The following is a 19,808-nucleotide window of genomic DNA, read 5'->3' as shown; positions in this document are numbered from 1 at the left end:
CTGCGCATTCACTCTTCTTGGTGTCGGTGCGCCTGGGTGTCAGTCTGCGTCGGCGCACGTCCGAGCCCGGTGAATCGTTCTGCGTCTGCGCACGCCCAAGCCCGGTGAATCGTTCTGCATCTGCGCACACCCGAGCTGTTTCGGTCATTCTGCGTCTGCGCACACACGGGCTGTTTTGGTCATTCTGCGTCTGCGTACACCCCGGCCGTTTCGATCATTCTGCGTCTGCGCACACCCAGCACTTTGTTGACAAAGATGGCAACCATAGTAACAGCGACGATGGTGAGGAGTCACTCTTTCTGCTGTTTGCATTCGGTGTGAAGTTTCTCGTTTAAAGGCTGTGGTTAAATTCTCTCTGTACGACAGGCTGGCGATTGCGGTCGGAAGCCGGACTCCGTGTTGGGGCAGCGGTTGCAGGTTCTCATCCCTGAGCGCAGGGACTCGGGCAGGAAGGCCGCCTTCAGCCGGGAGCTCCGCAAACTGTGGCTCCAGTGAGTGTCAGCAACTCCTTCACCTCCACCTCCAGCCTAGAGCCTGGCTCACAATGCTGTGCTGTTCAAAAACCACACCATAAATAGAGCCTTTCGGCCCGCAGTGTATGTGCTGGCTGAAAGCTATCCTTCTAACTTCACCTCTCATAAAATGAATGAAAATAACTAGGAAATTCAATGAAATCATGGCTGATCTGATCATCTTTAACTCCACTTGTTTGCCTGGTTCTCCTTGTTCCTTTACTGATTAAAAATGTGTCCATCTTAGCCTTGAAAATACTTATTGACTGAACTTCAACAGCCCTCTGTGGTAAAGAATCCTCAGATTTACTACTGTCTGAAGGAAGAAATTCCTTAATCTTTGTCAAAATGTGTAACCTTATTCTGAGATTATGCCGTCTAGTCCTAGACTTTCCCAGAAGGAGAAACAGCTTCTCAGGACTTACCCTGCCTATGTCTCTTAACAATCTTGAATGTTTCAATAAATGATAATGGGTACAGGCCCAAGCTCTCCTTATAAAACAGTCCACCCTACCTGACATCAACTTAGTTTATCTTCTCTGGACTGCTTCCAATGCTAATATATCCCTTTTGTGAGACTGACACAATGTTTATTCTACTCCTGTACCATCTGATTCTCCATGATCATTTCCCTAACCTCATTCTCTAAAAGGCCTCTTGCTTTTTACACTATCAACAGAATTCAAGCTGTGCTTAGTATAGGATCTTGTATAATTTTAGCAAAACCTCCCCATTTTATACTCCAATTGCATTGAAATAAAGGCCAACGTTCTACTTGTCTTCCATATTTCCTGCTGAACTTGTATGCTAGCTTTTTCTGATTTATGAACAAGGTCTCCCAAATCCCTCTTCATAACTTTCTGTAGTCTTTCTCTATTTTAAAAATATTTAGCTCCTCTATTTGTCCTGCCAAAGTGATTAATAGCACATTTTCCCATGTTATATTTCATCTGCTAAGTTTTTGCCCACTTGCGTAATATGTATATATCCCTCTGCAGACTCTCTGTGTCATACTCAGCACTTGGCTTCCCAATTATTTTTGTCAATCTGCAACATTCAATTTCCTCATCCTAATTATTAATGTATATTGTAAGTAATTGTGGCCCCACAATGATCCCTTTGGCACTCCTACTTACAGATTGCTGTTCTAAGAATGCCCCCCATATTCTAACTAGGTAGCCAGTCCTCTATCCAAGGTGACCAACACTATGTCCTGTAATTAATAGCCTAATGTGGTATTTTTATCAAATTTGATTTAGAAATCCAAATATTTTATATCCATTACGTCTCCTTTAACTGTCTTGCTTGTTCCTTCCTCAAAGAATTCTAGCAAATTTGTCAGGCAGGAGTTCCCTTCCCTGATGAAGAGCTTATGCTCAAGACATTGACTTTCCTTGAATGCTGCCTGACCTGCTGTGCTTTTCTAGCACCACACTTTTTGATTCTGATATCCAGCATCTGCAGTCTTCTCTCTCCCAGGAGTTCCCATTCATGAAGCAATGCTGACTCTGCTAAATCATATTGTGTATTTCTAAATACTCTGTTGTTACATCTTTTATAGAATCCCTACAGTGCAGAAAGAGGCTATTTGGCCCATTGAATCAGCACCAACAATCAGAAGAGCATCCCACCCAGACCCACACCCCCACAATCCTGAATTTACATGGTTAATCCACCTAGTCTGCACATCTCTGGACACTAAGAGACAATTTATCATGGCCAATGCACCTAACCTGCACACCTTTGGACTGTGGGAGGAACTGGAGCACCTGGCGGAAACCCGCACAGACACAGGGAGAATCTGCAAACTCCACACAGACAGTCACCCAAGTCTGGAATTAAACCCAGGTCCTTGGCGCTCTGAGACAGCAGTGCTAGTCATTGTGCCTTTATAAATAAAGTGTAACATTATTCCAAGACAACTGTTAAGCTGACTGCCCTATAATTACTAAATTTTTGTCTCCTTTTAAATACATATGTCAATTTGGCAATTTTAATTTCTTCTGAGAATCTGCCAGAATATAAGGATTCTTGTAAGATTATTTATTCCTTTTCAAATTCCAGGATGAATCAGAAGCTTATCAGTCTTTCATCCCATTAGTTTTTTTTGGTTCGGTGATAGTTATTGTTTATTTCCTCACCTCCTTGCATCCTTCCCCCTAACACTTTTAGTTCATTTGATTATTTTATAGTTTTGGACTGCTGTTAATGGTGTCTGCCATGAAGACTGACACAGTGTTTATTCTACTCCTGTACCATCTGATTCTCCATGATCATTTCCCTAACCTCATTCTCTAAAAGGCCTCTTGCTTTTTACATATTTAAATAAGTTCTTGCCTTCTGTTTTTATTATACTTGCGAATTTGCCCTCGAAGTTTATTTTCACCCTTTTGTTTTCTTTGGTCATCTTTTGTTGGCTTTTAAAACTTTCCCATTATTTGGGTTTACAACTAATTTCTGCCACACAGCATGTTTTTTTCTTCCTTTTTTTATCCTCAACTTCCTTTGTTAACCATGGACAGCTTATTTCCTTTCTTGAAGCCTTCTTCACTGGGAAATATCGTTGCTGCATGTCATTAACTATTTTCTTAAAAATTGCCATTGTTCCTCAACCAGCTTTTCTGCCAAACTCCTTTTCCAGACCCAGACTGATGTAGTTCTAATCATTATGTTTTGGCACATCCCTTTCCTGCCTTGCCTTGCTATAGACACTCAGTTGAGCAATTGCCTCAATGGTTTGGAAAAAATTTCATACTAATTAGTAAAACATTAGATTATTTCACCAAGATAAGAACTGTGCTTAATGACATTCCAAAGCCTTACGTACCTTTCCCAGAATGGTGTTACCCTTTAAAATAAGCTAAACTTCATTGACTTCTAAAGTTACTTACTTACTAAGTAGCTCTACAATAAACAACTATCAGTTAATATATATATAATGTTCCTATGTATTTCTATAGGAGCACTGCAGAAATTAATGAATGATTCTTAGATAGCACCATTCAAATTCATGACCATTACTACCCAGAAGGATGAGCAGCAGATATGTGGGGTGGCTACCACCTGCAAGTTCCCTTCTGAGTGACTCTCAGTCCTGAATTGGAAATATATTGCTGCTCTTTTATTGTTGTTGGTTCAAAATCTTACAATTCCCTCCCTGACAACATTGTGGATCTACCTACAGCACATGACTGCAGTGGTTCATGAAAGCAGTTGACCACATCTTATCAAGGGCAACGAAGGACAGACAAATGCCAGCAATGCCCACGTCCCACAAGTGAATTAAATAAAATGAAACACTGCAAAATACTGCATATGTGGAAAGCTGAAATATGAACTTATGAATTAAGAGCAAGAATGGCTACTGGGTCTTTCAAGCTTGCTGCACCACTCAATAAGATTTTTCTTATCTGATTACTCCAATTTCTTTCCTACCTTTGATCACCTTTCCTCCCTCCTTTATCAAAATCTTTCTGCCACCTGCTTTGAAAAGCAAGGACTCTCCTTCCATCATCTTTTGAGGAAGACAATTCTGAAGACATTCTGAGGGGAAAGAAAAATTTAATTATCTTTGTCTTAAATGAGCAACCTGTTTATTTTTAAACAGAGCCCCAAATACTAGTTTCTGTCAAAGAAGAAACATCCTTTTCTAGACGCAGCTTATCAAGCTCCCTTGGGATCAAGCCTGGCTTGCCCAACTTTTCCTCCTAAGACAACCTGCCTGTTTCAGGTATTAGCTGAAAATGTGTTGTTGGAAAAGTGCAGCAGGTCAGGCAGCATCCAAGGAGCAGGGGAATCGACGTTTCGGGGCATGAGCCCTTCTTCAGGAAAGGTTACCTGTTTCAGGTATTAGTCTAGTAAACCATTTCCAAAGTGCTTACTATGTATTTACAGCACACAAATATGTGAAATAGGAGCAGAAGTAGACCATTTGACTCCTCAATCCTGCTCTTCATTCATTAAGATAATGGCTGATCTAGTTATGTTTCAAATTCCATATTCGTACCTGCTCCCCCATAACTCTTGTTTCCCCTGTCTAACAAGGATCTATCCAGTTAGGAAACATCATTTCCATATTCACCTTGGCAAGATCATTCATAATCTTATTCATTTCAATTAAGTTGTCCCTCATTCTTCTAAATTTGAGTAAAAGCAAGGCCAGCCTATCCAACTATAAGGCAACCCACCCTTATCAGTCTAGGAAACCACCTCCAATGTATTTACATCTTCCCTTCAATAAGGAGACCAAAACAGTACACAATATTTAGCATGAGGTCTAACCAATGTCCTATAGAACTGAAGCATAACATCTAGTTTTATACGTTCAATTGCTCTTATGAGTGAGAATAACATTTCATTAATGTTCTTGATTACAAGCTGTACCTGCATACTTCTGTAACTTAATCCCTTTGCACCTCAGAATTTTGCAGTTTTTATCTAAGTAATATTCTACGTTTTTCTGTTCTTCCAGCCAAATTCACATTTCACCATGTTTTACTCTATCCGCCAGATTTTTGTTCGCTCTCTGAACCTATCTATTGTTCATCTGCAACTTCATTGTATGTCCTGTACAATGTACTTTCCTATATTTCTTGATATTATCTGTGAATTTAGCTACTGTGCCTTCTCCCTCATTTATGTCATTGAGGTAAATTGTAAAATGTTAGGATTCCAACATATCCCGAGGGACTCCATTTGTCACATCCTGTCAGACAGAGACCTATTATAGACTGTTTAATACATTCTCTACCTTCTGTCAACTTTCTATTCTGCTCTTCATTCTGATATGGTACCCTGTACACCATGAGCTTTTGTCGTCTTCAATGCAGCAGCTTAAATAAATCATACATGCTCATAATTATTCATAGCACATGCTCCTTCAAAAAGGTCTAGTAAGTTGATTACAGCGGGTCTCAGACTTATGAATGTGCGACTTAGAGTCATAGAGACGTACAGCATGGAGACAGACCCTTCAGTCCAGCACGTCCATGCTGACCAAATATCTTAACCGAATCTAGTCTCATTTGCCAGCACTTGGCCCATATCCCTATAAACCCTTCCTATTCATATACCCATCCAGATGCCTTTCAAATGCTGCAATTGTACCACCTCCTCTGGCAGTTCATTCCATACATGCACTACCCTCTGCATGAAAAGATTGCCTCTTAGGTCCCTTTTATGTCTTTCATCTCACCCTAAACCTCTGCCCTCTAGTTCTGGACTCCCCCACTCCGGGTAAAAGACCTTGTCAGTTTATACTTTCCATGCCCCCCATGATTTTATAAACCTTTATAAGGTCACCCCTAAGCCTCTGACGTTCCAGGGAAAACAGCCCCAGCTTGTTCAGCTTCTCCTTATAGCTCAAATCCTCCAATCCTGGCAACGTCCTTGTAAGTCTTTTCTAATTCACGAATGCAATCTGGTTGTAATTTTAAACACCCACATTTCTCATTCTTAAAAATGGTGGCTTTGTGTTCCAACTTATACACAAATCAACTTGTGAACAGACTGTAGAATGGAACCCATCGTAACCTGGAAACTGCCTGTAAACGTCATTATCATTTGACAAAGTGATGCAGACTTTTCCTAGTTACTTTGAGTTTTTCAAGATATGCAGCTATAATTTCTTTCATGATCAATTCTAAATAAGCTAACTGGCCTATACTTTCTCTTTTCTACCTTTCTCCCTTCTTGAATAGATGGGTTATATTGAATACTTTACAGTCTGTTGGCATCTTTCCTGAATGTAGGGAATGCATCAATTAACCTACTTTCACACCCTAAAATGAAGTTCATTTGGATGTGAGTCTTGTTAACCCGCAGTCCCATTGGTTTGCTTAGTGGTACTTCTCTTCAGATGGTAATTTTACTAAGTTCCTCTCTTCCATCTCCTGATTTGCAGTTATTACTGGATTTTTTTTTTTCTGTCCTCTAACAAAGATGAGCATATTCATTTCACCTTGACTTATCCTTATTATCTACTGTTCTCTACATTCTCTCACTTGAGGACCAACACTGTCCTTACTTTTTTTTTTAAGTCCTGTTGAAACACTTGCTATCAATTTTTACATTCCTCACTATCTCTGATACTCTGAATTCTTCCTCCTGATTAACCTTTTTTGTCACTCTCAGTTCATTGTAATTTTATCAATTGTCTGACCTGTTAAGATTTAAAAATGGAATAGATCTTAACCGCTTTCTCACCAACAGCTAGCTCATTTCTCTGTTGCAAACCAAAAACCAATTCCAGTCAGCTCTACTGAATCTAGCTCTCTGTCTGAATGCCATCTTGAGATTCTCACCTCACCTACTCCTTTCAATGCTGCTGACTACCTGACTTGGGGTCATCCCTCACCTATTCTTGGTGATGCTGACTGTCTTGGTGTCCTCAGCTCTCCTGCTCTTCTCTGCTCCCTTAAATAACGAAACCAATACTGTACACTGTGCTCCAGATGTGATTGTATCAACACACTATAACTGAAACATGACCTTGATTTTTTTTTTGTTTCAATTCCCCATCAAGTGATTAGTTTTTACTAGCTTTCCTAATCACCTGTTGCACTTGCATTCAAACCTTTCACGTTCGAAAAAAACAGCCAATGATGGAATTACTCAGGAGGTCAAGCAACATTTGTGGAGAAAAACAGTTGACATTTCAGTTTGAGATAATATACTTTTGCATTATCACGTTGATTATAACTGTAGAATAAATAATTTAGCTGTCTGAAACACAATACTGTCATGTCTATCTTTAGTTACTTTAATATGAAGTAGTGCAAATGCACTGTTAGTTGGGAAATCTTTGCAAATAATGAAGTAGAATTTTAAACATTTTTTATTTTTCCTCCCGATCCAGAATAGCCAATTTAGAAAAAGACAAGAATGCTCATCTTTTCAATAAAAGGAATGAGTTTAGAGCTGAGTATAGCACACTTGAAGAGCTGGAGCTGAAACTGACAAACAACAGGAAAACAGAAAGTAAGAATTCATGAATTTATGGGGATATTCTCTTTGCTGTCATTAGCAACCTTTGTGTTTTCCCCAGTATAACAAACAGTAAAATATATTTTGAATATTGCTGAAAAAAGGTTTTTGTCTTGCAATCACCAGAACAAATGAAAAAATATCAAATTTCAGATGATCACAAATCATGTATCAGAAAAGAAGGGTGCTGATTGTTTGGAAAGTTGACTCTGATTGTAGCATTACAAAAGAGGGCGAGGGGTATAGGACCTGGGACAGGTGGAGGGAAAGGACAGAGAAGTGGATTTGGGAGGAGAGGGTCAGGAGTGGAGGGCTCTGCCTCTCTCCCTGAACTCTCCTAGTTTCCTGTCCCCTTTAATCCGTCCTGCCTCCCTCCCCTCTTTTTCCTGCTCTCCCCCCCCCCCCCCAGAGCCATCCAAAAATGTATTTTGCACTACATGGAGTTCTTTTCTTATTACTGCTGTACTTTTATGCCTTGTGTCAAGTGGTAACCTCTCTTCTGAGACTGAATGCTTTTCTATTTTCTAATACCTGGCTTTGTTTCAAACTTTGCTTTTTAACATTCCTCTGAAGTACCTTTGAGACACTTTATTACATGAAAGGTGCTTTCCAAGATGTTGTAAGCTTAATTCATAATTTATTGTTTTAATTTTTCTTCTAACAGAGATGAAGGTTCAACAACGACTTGCAAAAATACGTCACAATGTGAAGAGATTCCAGAGCCAACTTATGGATGTCAAGCCCACTCCAGAATGTATGTACAACATGCAAATAAAATGTTTGTGAATCAATAACATACTATCAAATGCTATGCAAAAATTCTTTAGGCCTTTAGTACAAGGAGAATGGTTGGATGTTTCTATGGAGTACAAAGACAGGAAAGAGAGGGGAGGGAGGCAGGGAGGATTAAAGGGGACAGGAAACTAGGAGAGTTCAGGGAGAGAAGCAGAGCCCTCCAGGTAAGCCAAATTTTATTTTCTATTTCTTTAACAAGAAAGTATTGCAACAATCTAGATAACTGATCAGGATCAACTGACATTAGTGCTGTTTTGGTAGTGATGATTTCTTTCTTTGCTTCATTCTAGTTAAGAGTTGCATTTCTATAAACTGTCAAATTAGCTAGAGCCAGAGTGTACTGCATCAATCCAGGACTTCATCTTATCCTGAGAAGTTTGAATGTTGATTCAGACTTCTGTCTCTTTTAATGAGGTTTCACCCAAGTCCAGTGTTTGCAATGCTGTAACATTGCAGAATCATTTTGGTCATTTCTTCTACAGAAAGACTCTTAAACAATTCCGGTTGAAAGTTTGCTCACTGAGCTGGAAGGTTTGTTTTCAAATGTTTCGTTTGTGTACTTTAGGTAGTCCGTAAAAGCGGGGTGTATTGTATCCATCCGGTGTCATTTTTTGGAAGTCTGTCTCGTTTAATTGTCCTGATTTCTGAAGCCTTTTCAGTGTGGACATGATATGGTTTTCTAGTTGTGGGGTCGGATCTATTGCCACCTGTTGCTAAGTGTCAGTATCTGCAAGCAGTGAGTTCGCTTTTTCAATGTACTCCATTCTGTTTAGAATGACGGTCACGCGCCCTTTGCCTGCAGGTAGGATTACAATGGTTTTGAGTTTTTCGAGGGCTTTCCTTTCCTGTGTGTTGAGTGTGTTCCCTTCCTTTTTCCTGCTTAGTGTTGGTATCCCAATGGAAGCAATCATCCCAATACCCACAAATGGAGCTGCATCAGGACATTATTTCAATGAGCCACACTACACTGCAGTACCCAGGAACCATGAACAGCTAAAAAAAAATACCTATACAGTGTATTTAGGAAGAACCCAATAAACACAGTCCACTGATTTCTCAACAACGAAACCAAGTGAATAGACACAATACACCTAGAAACTCTAGCCACATTACCTTACATCAAAGACATCTCTGAAATGACTTCCAGGCTACTCAGACCCCTTGGCATCATTGTAGCTCACAAACCTACCAACACACTTAAATAGCAGCTAATGAACCAAAAGGACCCTTTACAAACAACCAGCAAAATGAATACCTTGCAAGAACTGTAACAAATACTACATTGGACACACAAGCAGAAAACTAGCCACCAGGATACATGAAAACCAACTAGCCACCAAAAGACATGACCCACTATCACTAGTATCTTTACCCACAGACGAGGATGAACACCACTTTGACTAGGACAACGTAGCCATCATTGGACAAGCTAAACAGCGACACGCACAGGAATTTCTAGAGGCCTGGCATTCTAACTGGAATTCCATCAATAAACGCATCAATTTGGACCCAATCTACCATCCTCTGAGAAAAAGAACCAGAAATGATATCATCCACCTTAAGAAATCAAGACACATAAATAGAAAGCAGGACATAACACCAGCACTTCACCAGAGGCTCACTGATGATGTTACCTAGCATGATGACAAAACATCTGAAAACAACCCTTCCAGCTCAGTGAGCAAACTTACAACCTGAACTACAAATCTTCTCAAAAATCGCAAACATTCTTAAAGAATAGCAGCACAGAAGGTGGCCATCTGGCCCATAGCTGGTCCGATCAACAAAGGTCTAACTTCACTAATCCCACATTCCAGCTCTTCGCTCATCGCTATGGAGTGAATATCTAAATATTGTTTAAATCTTTCAAAACTCAAGCAGGCAATGAGTTCCAGATTCCTAAGATCCTCTGGGTGAAAAGATTTCTCAACTTTCTCTTAATCTACTACCTCTTAGTTTAAATCTATGTCCCCTGTTCATTGACCCCTGCACTAATGGAAAAAATGCCTTTCTATCCACCCCATTTCTATCTCAACCTTCACAACTCCAACGCAAACAGCCCCAGCAAATACAATTTTTCCTTACAACTCAGACCCACCAGAACCAGGGATCAACCTGGTAAATCTCTCGCTTTCTGCACCTTCTCTAGTAAGATCACATCCTTCCGATAATGTGGTGACCAGAACTTTGCCTAGTACTCCAGTTGTGGCCAAATCAGCATTTTATACGGTTCCAGCATAACCTCCCTCCTTAAAAGGTTAAATTCTTAATTACTTTTGATATTCCTTTAATGAAAAGAAAATATTTTTCGAATAGGTGTTTTGCCAAACCATGATAAATGTTGGATTCTTCAGGCATTTAAGAATAAGCAATTTATTAACATCTCAGTTTTCAGAAACATTCTTGTTATGTTGATTTATCTGTGAAAATTTTACTTTAGGTGAGAAAAGGGTTGTTATGTTTTTGGCACAAAAAATGTTGTAGGATTGAGCTGGCTCTGAACGGCAGGATCAGATGAATTCAGGAGACTGCAGGGAAAGAGATCCTCTGATCTGTGGACAACATTTCAGAGAGACAATTATTTGTAGTTGAGAAGCAACTCACTGACTTGAACAACTTTGTGTGATGTTAAGTAAAGCAATTCAACAATCCATATCAATCTTCATTTTGCTAAATGTTCACATTGTCTACCGATAGTGAATTTGAAGAATTAATTGTGCATAAATTTATAAGCCATATCACAGTGGATTATGCAATTATACACCAATACAAAATCAACTGCCATGAATGTCAAAACCTCAAACTGCTTCATAGAGTGACTGATAGTTCTGAAACCAATTTATGATCTCTGGTAGTCCTGAAACCAATTTATGATCTCTGGTAGTCCTGAAACCAATTTATGATCTCTGGTAGTCCTGAATTTCTAATAAATGCATCTCATTTTGACTACCAAAATTCTGTGAAATTTAAGATATATTTATTCTGTTATTATGGTTCACAAAGCTCCTTTGTAGCTTTTAGGTGGTGAGTGATGGTGACTTTGCAATGATTCTTCAACATTTTATCCCTTTCTGACTTGGAGTCGGTCAGCTTCATTTTATTACTGATTTCATGGCAGTACAAATGGATATTTCCTCTAATGCTTATTTGCTTGAATAGTTTTAGGTCTATCATCTTTACAACTATTTGATTTATACAGCGATGAGATATATGTAACATATATTTACTAATGCATTAATAAATGTAATGCCCTCAGTTATAGAAAAGTTGAAGGAAATCATGGAAGAAGTTGAAAACACAATCAATATCTTTAAAGAAGAACAAAGGCAGATGTAAGTTCTTGTATATCTAAATTTCTCAGCACCATAACAATTCAGACCTTCGACTGAGTTGCTGTATTTGTTAATGCTGAAAAAGCAAAGTAAAATTCAGAAGCTATGAACATTAAAACTGAATCTTTGAATCTGAGATTTCAGACTTGAACTGACTGCACATTTTTTTTAATCATGATCTGTGAACTTATTTTTAATATCTATGCAGAAAAAACTTACACTTACAAGTGTAAAAATGAATTTGGGTGTCTGCATTGAGCTCTGGTGCTACTTTATCACTTACTGGGATTTCAGAGTTTAAGGAAGAGTGGCTATAGGAGGAATTAGCTATCTGAACCCTTTATTGTCATTGTTTATCTTCACTGAACTATGGCAAAACACCAATAGCACAAATATAAATTTATAAATTTAGGTTGGTTCAAGAGAACAAGTTATAAAGTTACGATTAAAATATTAGTAATTTGCAATGTAAAGCTGGGAGCAATTTGAGATGATAAAGGAACCCTCTCCATTGTCGTCGTCCTCTTCTGTTACTGAGTCTTGTAAGATGTTACCTTTGAGGAAATTTGAATCCCTCCCACATGCTCCAACTCCATCACTGTTTTAATACCTTCATTCGCTGCTGGGACAGAAAACTTGCTAAAGAAATTTGCATTTGTATCTGCCACCTTTCACTTGCCCAAATGTTAATGGGTCCAAAGTTAATAAATGGTGCTTGTTGTGCTTTAAACTATCTGTTAAAATATAAGCTTAAAAATATTCCTAGCTCAATAAATTTCAGTTTGCAAAAAAAAAGCATGTCAATCTATTCTTTATATTTAATGAAAAACTAGAAAAAAAACGCTATTATTCTCTCCTCCCACTCCGTTTCCTTGCAGCCTTTGTTCAGGAGTGAATTTCATAGCACATAGTAGGACATCACAAAATCTGGTTTCTTTCATTTTAAGGTACATGACCTGGCATTACTAGTATTGTAATATAAAAGGATCTTTAATGACATGATGCACCAGAACATTTGAATTACTGTAGTTGGACTGTAGAAGGTCAGATCTACCAATCAGGAATGGATTCAGGGTGAGGGTGTGTGCAAACCGTACGAAAACAACTGTTTTGGTTTGATTCAAAAGTTCTTTAATTGTATGTATCTTTTTTTGGCCTGCAACATTAGATTTGTGATCAGAGAGCACCTTTGAAAATATAATTAAATGTGCTTCTATTCATTTTTAATTAAGGTACGAAGAACTTCTGAAGGAAGAAAAAACTACGACTCAGGAAATTTCAGTTGTTGAAAAAAAAATGGAAGCGTGGGCCCAGATTCCACTAGAAGCCGTGATACCCAAGTCCGCTGTAGCAAAAGGAATATCAACTAACTCTGGTCCAGACAATGTGTTAGTGGAAATTACAGAACTTGATAAGTACCTTCAGCAGACTGGACGCCAAGGTGGTTGGGATGATTTTGATCATCAGGAATTTCTTAAAGTCTGGACAAGACATAAAGGAAAAGCATCATTTATTGAAGAAGCTCTGCAGCATTTGGTTGGGAGGACCCGTGAGGATGTAATGCAACATGTGCAATGGTACCAAGAGTTTCTCTTTCTAGAAGAGAGGCAGAAGGAGGTAGGAATTTGTCGAAATATTTGGTTAGAACATTTTGAAGTACAGAGTAGAATGTAATTTAGGAGCCTGATGTTTTTGTTGCCCTGGCATTCTACATTATTCTTCCTGGTAAAATTTAATATGTCCTGCATTTCTGTACAAGTAGCTATATCTCCTCATCAGTAGCCTTTTGTTTTTTTAAGTAAATACAAAGAATAAGATTGTGATCACATCCTAAACAGCAAGTAGAGCTTCAATAAATGAGAATATTCTTTAGGTCCACACTCTCAATTTTACATGAAGAAACAGGGTGATAAATTGTTTCTGCAGAAACTCAACATCAGAGAGTCAGTAATGCTTTTGTGTAAATCCTAGCATTTGAAATTAAATTATTTGAGATCATAGTATTAACCCCCTAACTTTCAAAGTTTGAATCTGTACCCTCTGAAATAGATAATGTCATAACAGTTAAAATGAATCTCTGATGAATTTACCTTGCAGGCTATTCAGAAATGGAAAACAAAGAAGCAAAATGAGAAAATGAAGTTACTGAAGATGCAAACAGAAGCGGAAGAGAAGACAAATGCAGAGCGCCTAGCAAAAGAAAAGGCAAAACGGCTTAGGCTTGAGAAAGAGAGAAAAGAGCGAGAAGCTCAGCTGCAATTGTGGAAGAAACAGAAAGAACTGGAACTTGCTCTTGAGAAAGAACAACAAATGAAAGAAGAAGCAGAGAAAACGAAAAGACAAAGGAAGGACAGTCAGAGGCGGCTTGAAATCAAAAAAATGCTCAAAGATTTTACTGAACAAAAGAAGGAGAAAGAAGAATTTCTACAACTGGAAGCACAAATGAGAGAGGAAGCTGAACGAGAGGAAAGGCAGTGGCTTGTAGCAAAAGAAATCTCCAGATTTCAAGACCGGGTGGGTCTTGTATAAAGTAACTTGTAAATGAAATTGCTAAATGAGATGAAATTTTTGTATAGTTCATTTTCAATAGTCATATGAAAAAAACTTAATTTTTATTAAACACAGAAAAAATTTGCATTTTAAAGAGAAGTTTTACAGTGTAATCCTAAAGTATGTTGCCTTTTTATGCTTTATAGCCATGCATTCAAGTACACAGTGCTTCCACTTGCAATTTCTACATGAAAGAAATAGAAAATGGAAGCTAGAATTTTGGTTTGAAGTAAAGGTAATCATATGGCAATTAATGAAGATGTTTTTTATACCATGCAGGATTTTCAAAAGTTGGAAAGCAAATTAGCAGAAAAACGAATGAAGCAAGAGAAGAAGGATGAGCAAGAGAAGCGATTAGCCAAACTGAAAGAGAAGGTTTGGCAAATACTGTGTTTAATATGAGTAAAAACAACTGGCTGATTGGGAGACAGTTTGATTAACTCCATTTGTTCACGTGAACTTCCTAAAGGACAGTGCTTCAGGTGGTTCAGATTGCTACTTGTTTATAAGCTGGTGAATAAGCTAAAATATCTGAACTCTGGTATATTTGTAGCTAGTAATCAAAATGCATTCTCATGGACATCTGCTGTTTTGGTTCTTCCAGTAAAGAACCAACTCTACTGGTTCTTAAAAGTCTGATCTAGTTTTTGAATGTTCAAATTCAACAGTTTTTAGTTTTGAAGATATGAATTTTAAGACAGGGAATTATCACTGTAATAGTACTTGTCCAGATTTGAGCCATCTTGTGCATTAACCATGTAGTAGTGAATCTGCACAGAGTTTCAACATGGCAATGTCTCTGTTTTTGTGGATAATATTTCCAAGTTTAATTACCTCTGTCCTTCCGTAGCATTGGAAAGCAATGGCGAAAAGGATAAATAGGGTGGTCACTAGGACTTTAAACTTGTGAGTCGGGGGGAAGGGAAAGGGAAAGGGAAAGCAACAGTGAGTATGGAATCAAGTAGCAATATAAGCAGCAGGTTAGCAATTCTGCAGAGTTTAAGCTCAAGGCAGAATAGAAATGAAACAAAAAGGAAGGATAACTTAGGACATATTACTAGAGATGATGGAAATCATGAGGATAAGAAAATTAGTATTAAGGCGCTCTACCAGAATGCTCATAGTATTCGTAACAAAGTAGATGAATTAATGGCACAAATCATCGTGAATGATTATGATGTGGTAGGCATCACAGAGACATGGTTGCAGGGGTTTTAGGACTGGCAGTTAAACATCCAAGGATTTACAACTTATCGAAAAGATAAGGAGGTGGGCAGAGGGGCGGGTTGCCTTGTTAGTTAAGAATGAAATTAAATTTATGGCACTGAATGACATAGGGTCAGATGATGTGAAGTCTGTGTGGGTGGAGTTGAGGAATCACAAAGGCAAAAAAACCATAATGGGAGTTATGTACAGACTTCCCAGCAGTGGTCAGGACCAGGGCGTGCAAGATGTACCGGGAAATAGGTAGGGCACGTCAGAAAGGCAAGGGCTCATTGATCATGTGGACTTCAATATGCAAATTGCTGGGTGAGTAATATTGCTGGTGGATCCAGAGAAAGGGAGTTCATGGAATGCTTACAGGATGGATTTTTGGAACAGCTTGTGATGGAGCCCACAAGGGAGCAGGCTATTCTGGACTTAGTGCTATGTAATGATCCAGACTTTATAAAAGATCTTAAAATGAGGGAACACTTAGGAGGCAGGGATCATAATATGGTGGTGAAAACAAATGTGAAGTTAGCATTAAGATTCTCTGCCATTTCTCTAGTCCCCATTATAAATTCTTCTGAATTTACTTATAATGGACCCAAGTTTTGTTTTATCCAAATGTTTCTTTTTATGGAACTATAGAGGCTTTACAGTCCATTTTTACTTTTGCTAGATTGCATTCATGTTCTATTTTCCTTGTCCTTTGTCAGTTTCTTGGTTCTCCTTTCATATATTCAAAAATCTCCCAATGCTTTGTCTTACTGCTATTTCTGGCAACGTTATTGGCCTCTTCGTTTAATCTTATGTAATCCTAAACTTCCTTCGTTTTTGTGGTTAACTGACCTTTTTGAGGTTTTGCTCTTTAAAGGATTGTACAGAGGCTGAAAGCCATGTAATATTTATTTAAAGACTGTTAATTGCATTTGTACAGTCCTGCCTCTTAATCTATTTTCCCCAATCCATCTGAGCTAATTTGTGCCTCATGTTTTCATAATTTCTGTAATTCAGGTTTCATATCTTCCTTCAGATTTATCTTCCTCTAATTTATGGCAGATGTTGTAGCCATGGAGGTTCTAATATTTTATTAATCCTAGTGCTTTACTTGCTTCAGCAACTGGATCAAGGAAAGTGGAATTTCCCCTGCATCTATTGTCAGTCCCAGGGGTTCTTTTTAAATAATATGGTAAACAATACTATGAGAACATTGTGCAATTCATATGTACTCAGCAGGGAATATTGGTAAATCTCATATAAATTGTCATTTTTGAGGTAGTGACATAGCGGTAATATCACTGGGCTAGTAAACCAGAGGTTGAGACTAGTTTTTTGGCAACAGCAGCTCAAATTTTACCATGTTTGCTGATGCAGTTTAAATTTAATTACTAAATATGGTATTTAAAGCTAACCTCGGTTATGATGTCTATGAAACTATTATCAGTTATTGTAAAAGCTCCTCTAATGCCCTTTAGCGAATTAAACCTGCCATCCTCACCTGGTTTGCCATACATATGAATCCAGAACCACAGAATTTTAACTGCTCTCTTTTAAACTATTCAGTTCAAAGGCATAAGGATGGGCTGTTAATGCCTGTTTTGATGGTGGGTTTATAATTAGCATCCTGATCAGAAGTCACGTTCACTAAGTTAAGAGAAAAAGTCTTCAGAAGTTATTTGAAAACTTAAATTGGCAGGATTTGATCTTAATGGCTGTTTGCATTTCTTAAATGCTGTCATGTGTTACAAAAGGGAGATAATGTCAATTTGCTCAATTGGCTGGTTGGCTGGTTTGCAATGTAGAGTGATGCCAATAGTCTGGGTTCAATTCCTACACCAGCTGGGGTTACCATGAAGGACTCTCCCCTGCCCGAAGCATGGTGATCCTCAGGTTAAACCGCCACCACTTGTTGTTCTGGTGTGACAGAGCCGCCCTATTGTCCTCTGGGACTATGGCAACCTTATGGAAATGGTAGCCATAATTACACTGAGAGAGTTGGCTTGAAGTTAAACTTGAGCTGGTAACCAAAATGAAGGTGAGTGCCTCTATTTTCCCAAATGAACAAAATTCTGAAATTTATCTACTTCATTCTGATATCATATAACTCACTGAAAGTCCCCCTAAAAAGTGCGGTAGGAAACTACTACTACTTGAATTTGGATTGGGGAAATGTATATAACCGATGGCATCCACTCTTTGGTTTGTAGATAAAATGACCATTCAGCTAGTTTTAATATAATCCTGCATAAAAATAAAGTATTATTGAGCCTCTGACTCAATGAGTATTAATGTGATGTTGTACCATACAGGCTAAGGATGGCCCCAGGTTCAACTACTGGTCCTGAGTGAATTGATGTTCAGGAGAGGTAAAATTAGATTGTTTTTGTTTTCAGTTACTACCAAGGATTGACAGCATGATGACAAGCTTAGTTTTACTACTGCCCAGTTTCATTTACATGCAGAGCCATTTAGATAAGTTACTTCAAAGTTAAGTATCTATACAGCCATAGCTTAATATCAAATACCATCTTTTGGAGAGGGAAAGATAACTGCTTCTGAATTAATTGTCTGTTGCCCTTGGAAAGAGGTTTAACAAATTAAACTCTTGTTATGCTCTAAATTTACTTAGATTGATGCTCAGATACAAAGAGATCCATCTAGACTATTGAAACCTACCAAAGGGTGGGAGCAACACATAAAAGAAACAGGCCAAAATGGTGATGTCCCTATGCTGTTTCTTCCCCATCGGTAAGTGATTATCATGAGAAAAAAATCTCTTAATATGAAACAAATAAAACAAACTTGAACATTTGCTTTGCTTTGTTTCCATATGTAACCGTTTTATTTGCTGTATTGTTTTTCAGAGCGATTCCATCTTGGAGGCAAGGGATATAACAGTATTATTCCATGAGTTTTGAAGAATTGTAATGACCATTAGAAGTATATATTGTCTGTATAATTAAATAAATTGTGCAAGGCTTTTAAAGGAAATGAAGTAAGTAGTTGATGAGTTAGTTCAAGTTGTAAAATGGCAAAAATATACTTCTGAAAATTAGAAAGGGAAATAAATGTTAATGATCAGAAAAAAATGGAGATTGTGTAAGTGTGAATGCACAAAGCTATCAAAATCGAATTGGAGAGTGAGAAGTATTAATAACTGGACCGGCATGATAGTTAAAGCTAGGATTTGGATTGATAAAAACAAAATAGGAGAAATCCAGCAGGTGTGGAAGCATCTGTGGAGAGAAAACAGTTAACATTTTGAGTTCTGTGACCCTTCAGACCGAATTTTTTGGGTTTAGACAGCAGTGACAATTTCATATTCCAGATTATTATAATTTTAGAATCGATACAAAGGGAAACAAGGGTATGTGCTGGTAAAGAATAACATCACGTCACTCAAACACAAAAATATCCTGAGGAAGACATTATGACACAGGTTAGAACTAAAAATAAATGTAAATTCTACAAGTGTACATATTTTAAATGACCAATTGATATGAGAGAAGAGTGGATATTCTAAGGGGCTTGGCAGAGATATGGGGTAATAAAGCTGCAATATTAATATTCATCTGGTAGTCCTAGCCTTGAGCTCTGATAGCTATTGATCCAATTTTAAATTTTAATCTACTTTTGAACCTCTTTGCAGCATTGCAGTTTCTATCTCTAACTTATTTCAGTTCTACAACATTGTTCCTCTCGTTGCTCCTTGAACTATAATAATGTCTTAAAAGCTGGGAGTACAGGGCACAATTTCAGCATTTTTAGATGGCAATATTTTCAACTTGTGAATTGAGAGGAGGATAGGGATAAGATGCAAGGAGACATGGACAGGCTGATGAATTGGGCAGAATCTTGGCAGAGAACCCAGAAGTGATGCATTTTTGGAGTGAATAAAGGAAAAGGGTACAGTTGTAAAAAGGGTGCCACAGGAATAAAGAGACCTGGGTTTATATATGCACCAATCATTGAAGATGGCAGGGCAGAGCGAAAATAAGTTTTTAAAAAAATAATCCTTGGCCTTCTAAATTGGGATATAACATATAAAAATGGTGTAGCCTCAACTGAATTATTGTATCCAATTCTGGTAACTAAATCTTAGGAAGGACATGAAGGCTTTTGACAGGACATACAGAACATTCACAAGAATTGTCTCGATCTAGGAACTTATAGAGCCATAGAGATGTATGGTATGGAAACAGATCCTTCGGTCCAACCCATCCATGCCGACCAGATATCCCAACCCAATCTAGTCCCACCTGCCATCACCTTGCCCATATCCCTCCAAACCCTTCCTATTCATATACCTATCCAAATGCCTCTTCAATATTGCAATTGTACCAGCCTCCACCACTTCCTCTGGCAGCTCATTCCATACCCGTACCACCCTCTGTGTGAAAAAGTTGCCCCATAGGTCTCTTTTATATCT

General features: G+C 38.2%; 1 protein-coding gene across 1 annotated transcript; it reads left to right on the top strand.

Moving 5' to 3' along the window:
- Nucleotides 1–198: 198 nt before the first annotated feature.
- LOC140485674 (coiled-coil domain-containing protein 112-like) lies at nucleotides 199–18,370 on the top strand. Its single transcript, XM_072584083.1, has 10 exons — nucleotides 199–282; nucleotides 367–491; nucleotides 7,369–7,490; nucleotides 8,161–8,250; nucleotides 11,548–11,623; nucleotides 12,856–13,240; nucleotides 13,721–14,137; nucleotides 14,453–14,548; nucleotides 18,009–18,127; nucleotides 18,244–18,370. Exons 1-10 carry the CDS (start codon nucleotides 256–258, stop codon nucleotides 18,272–18,274), a joined length of 1,488 nt encoding a protein of 495 aa, XP_072440184.1. The 5' UTR covers nucleotides 199–255; the 3' UTR covers nucleotides 18,275–18,370.
- The last annotated feature ends 1,438 nt before the right edge of the window (nucleotides 18,371–19,808 follow it).

This window comes from Chiloscyllium punctatum, chromosome 2 (assembly GCF_047496795.1).
Source record: "Chiloscyllium punctatum isolate Juve2018m chromosome 2, sChiPun1.3, whole genome shotgun sequence".
NCBI lineage: Eukaryota > Metazoa > Chordata > Chondrichthyes > Orectolobiformes > Hemiscylliidae > Chiloscyllium > Chiloscyllium punctatum.
Note: the sequence above shows the minus strand (reverse complement) of the source record. Positions and strands in the feature narration are given on the sequence as shown.

What these genes read in the sequence shown, in the direction of transcription:
- LOC140485674 (XM_072584083.1), top strand. Translation starts at nt 256, where the DNA reads ATGGCAACCATAGTAACAGCGACGATG. An exon ending in AAACAACAGGAAAACAGAAA is followed by an intron (nt 7,491 to 8,160) that starts GTAAGAATTCAT and finishes TTCTTCTAACAG; the next exon opens with AGATGAAGGTTCAACAACGA. An exon ending in AAAGAAGAACAAAGGCAGAT is followed by an intron (nt 11,624 to 12,855) that starts GTAAGTTCTTGT and finishes TTTTTAATTAAG; the next exon opens with GTACGAAGAACTTCTGAAGG.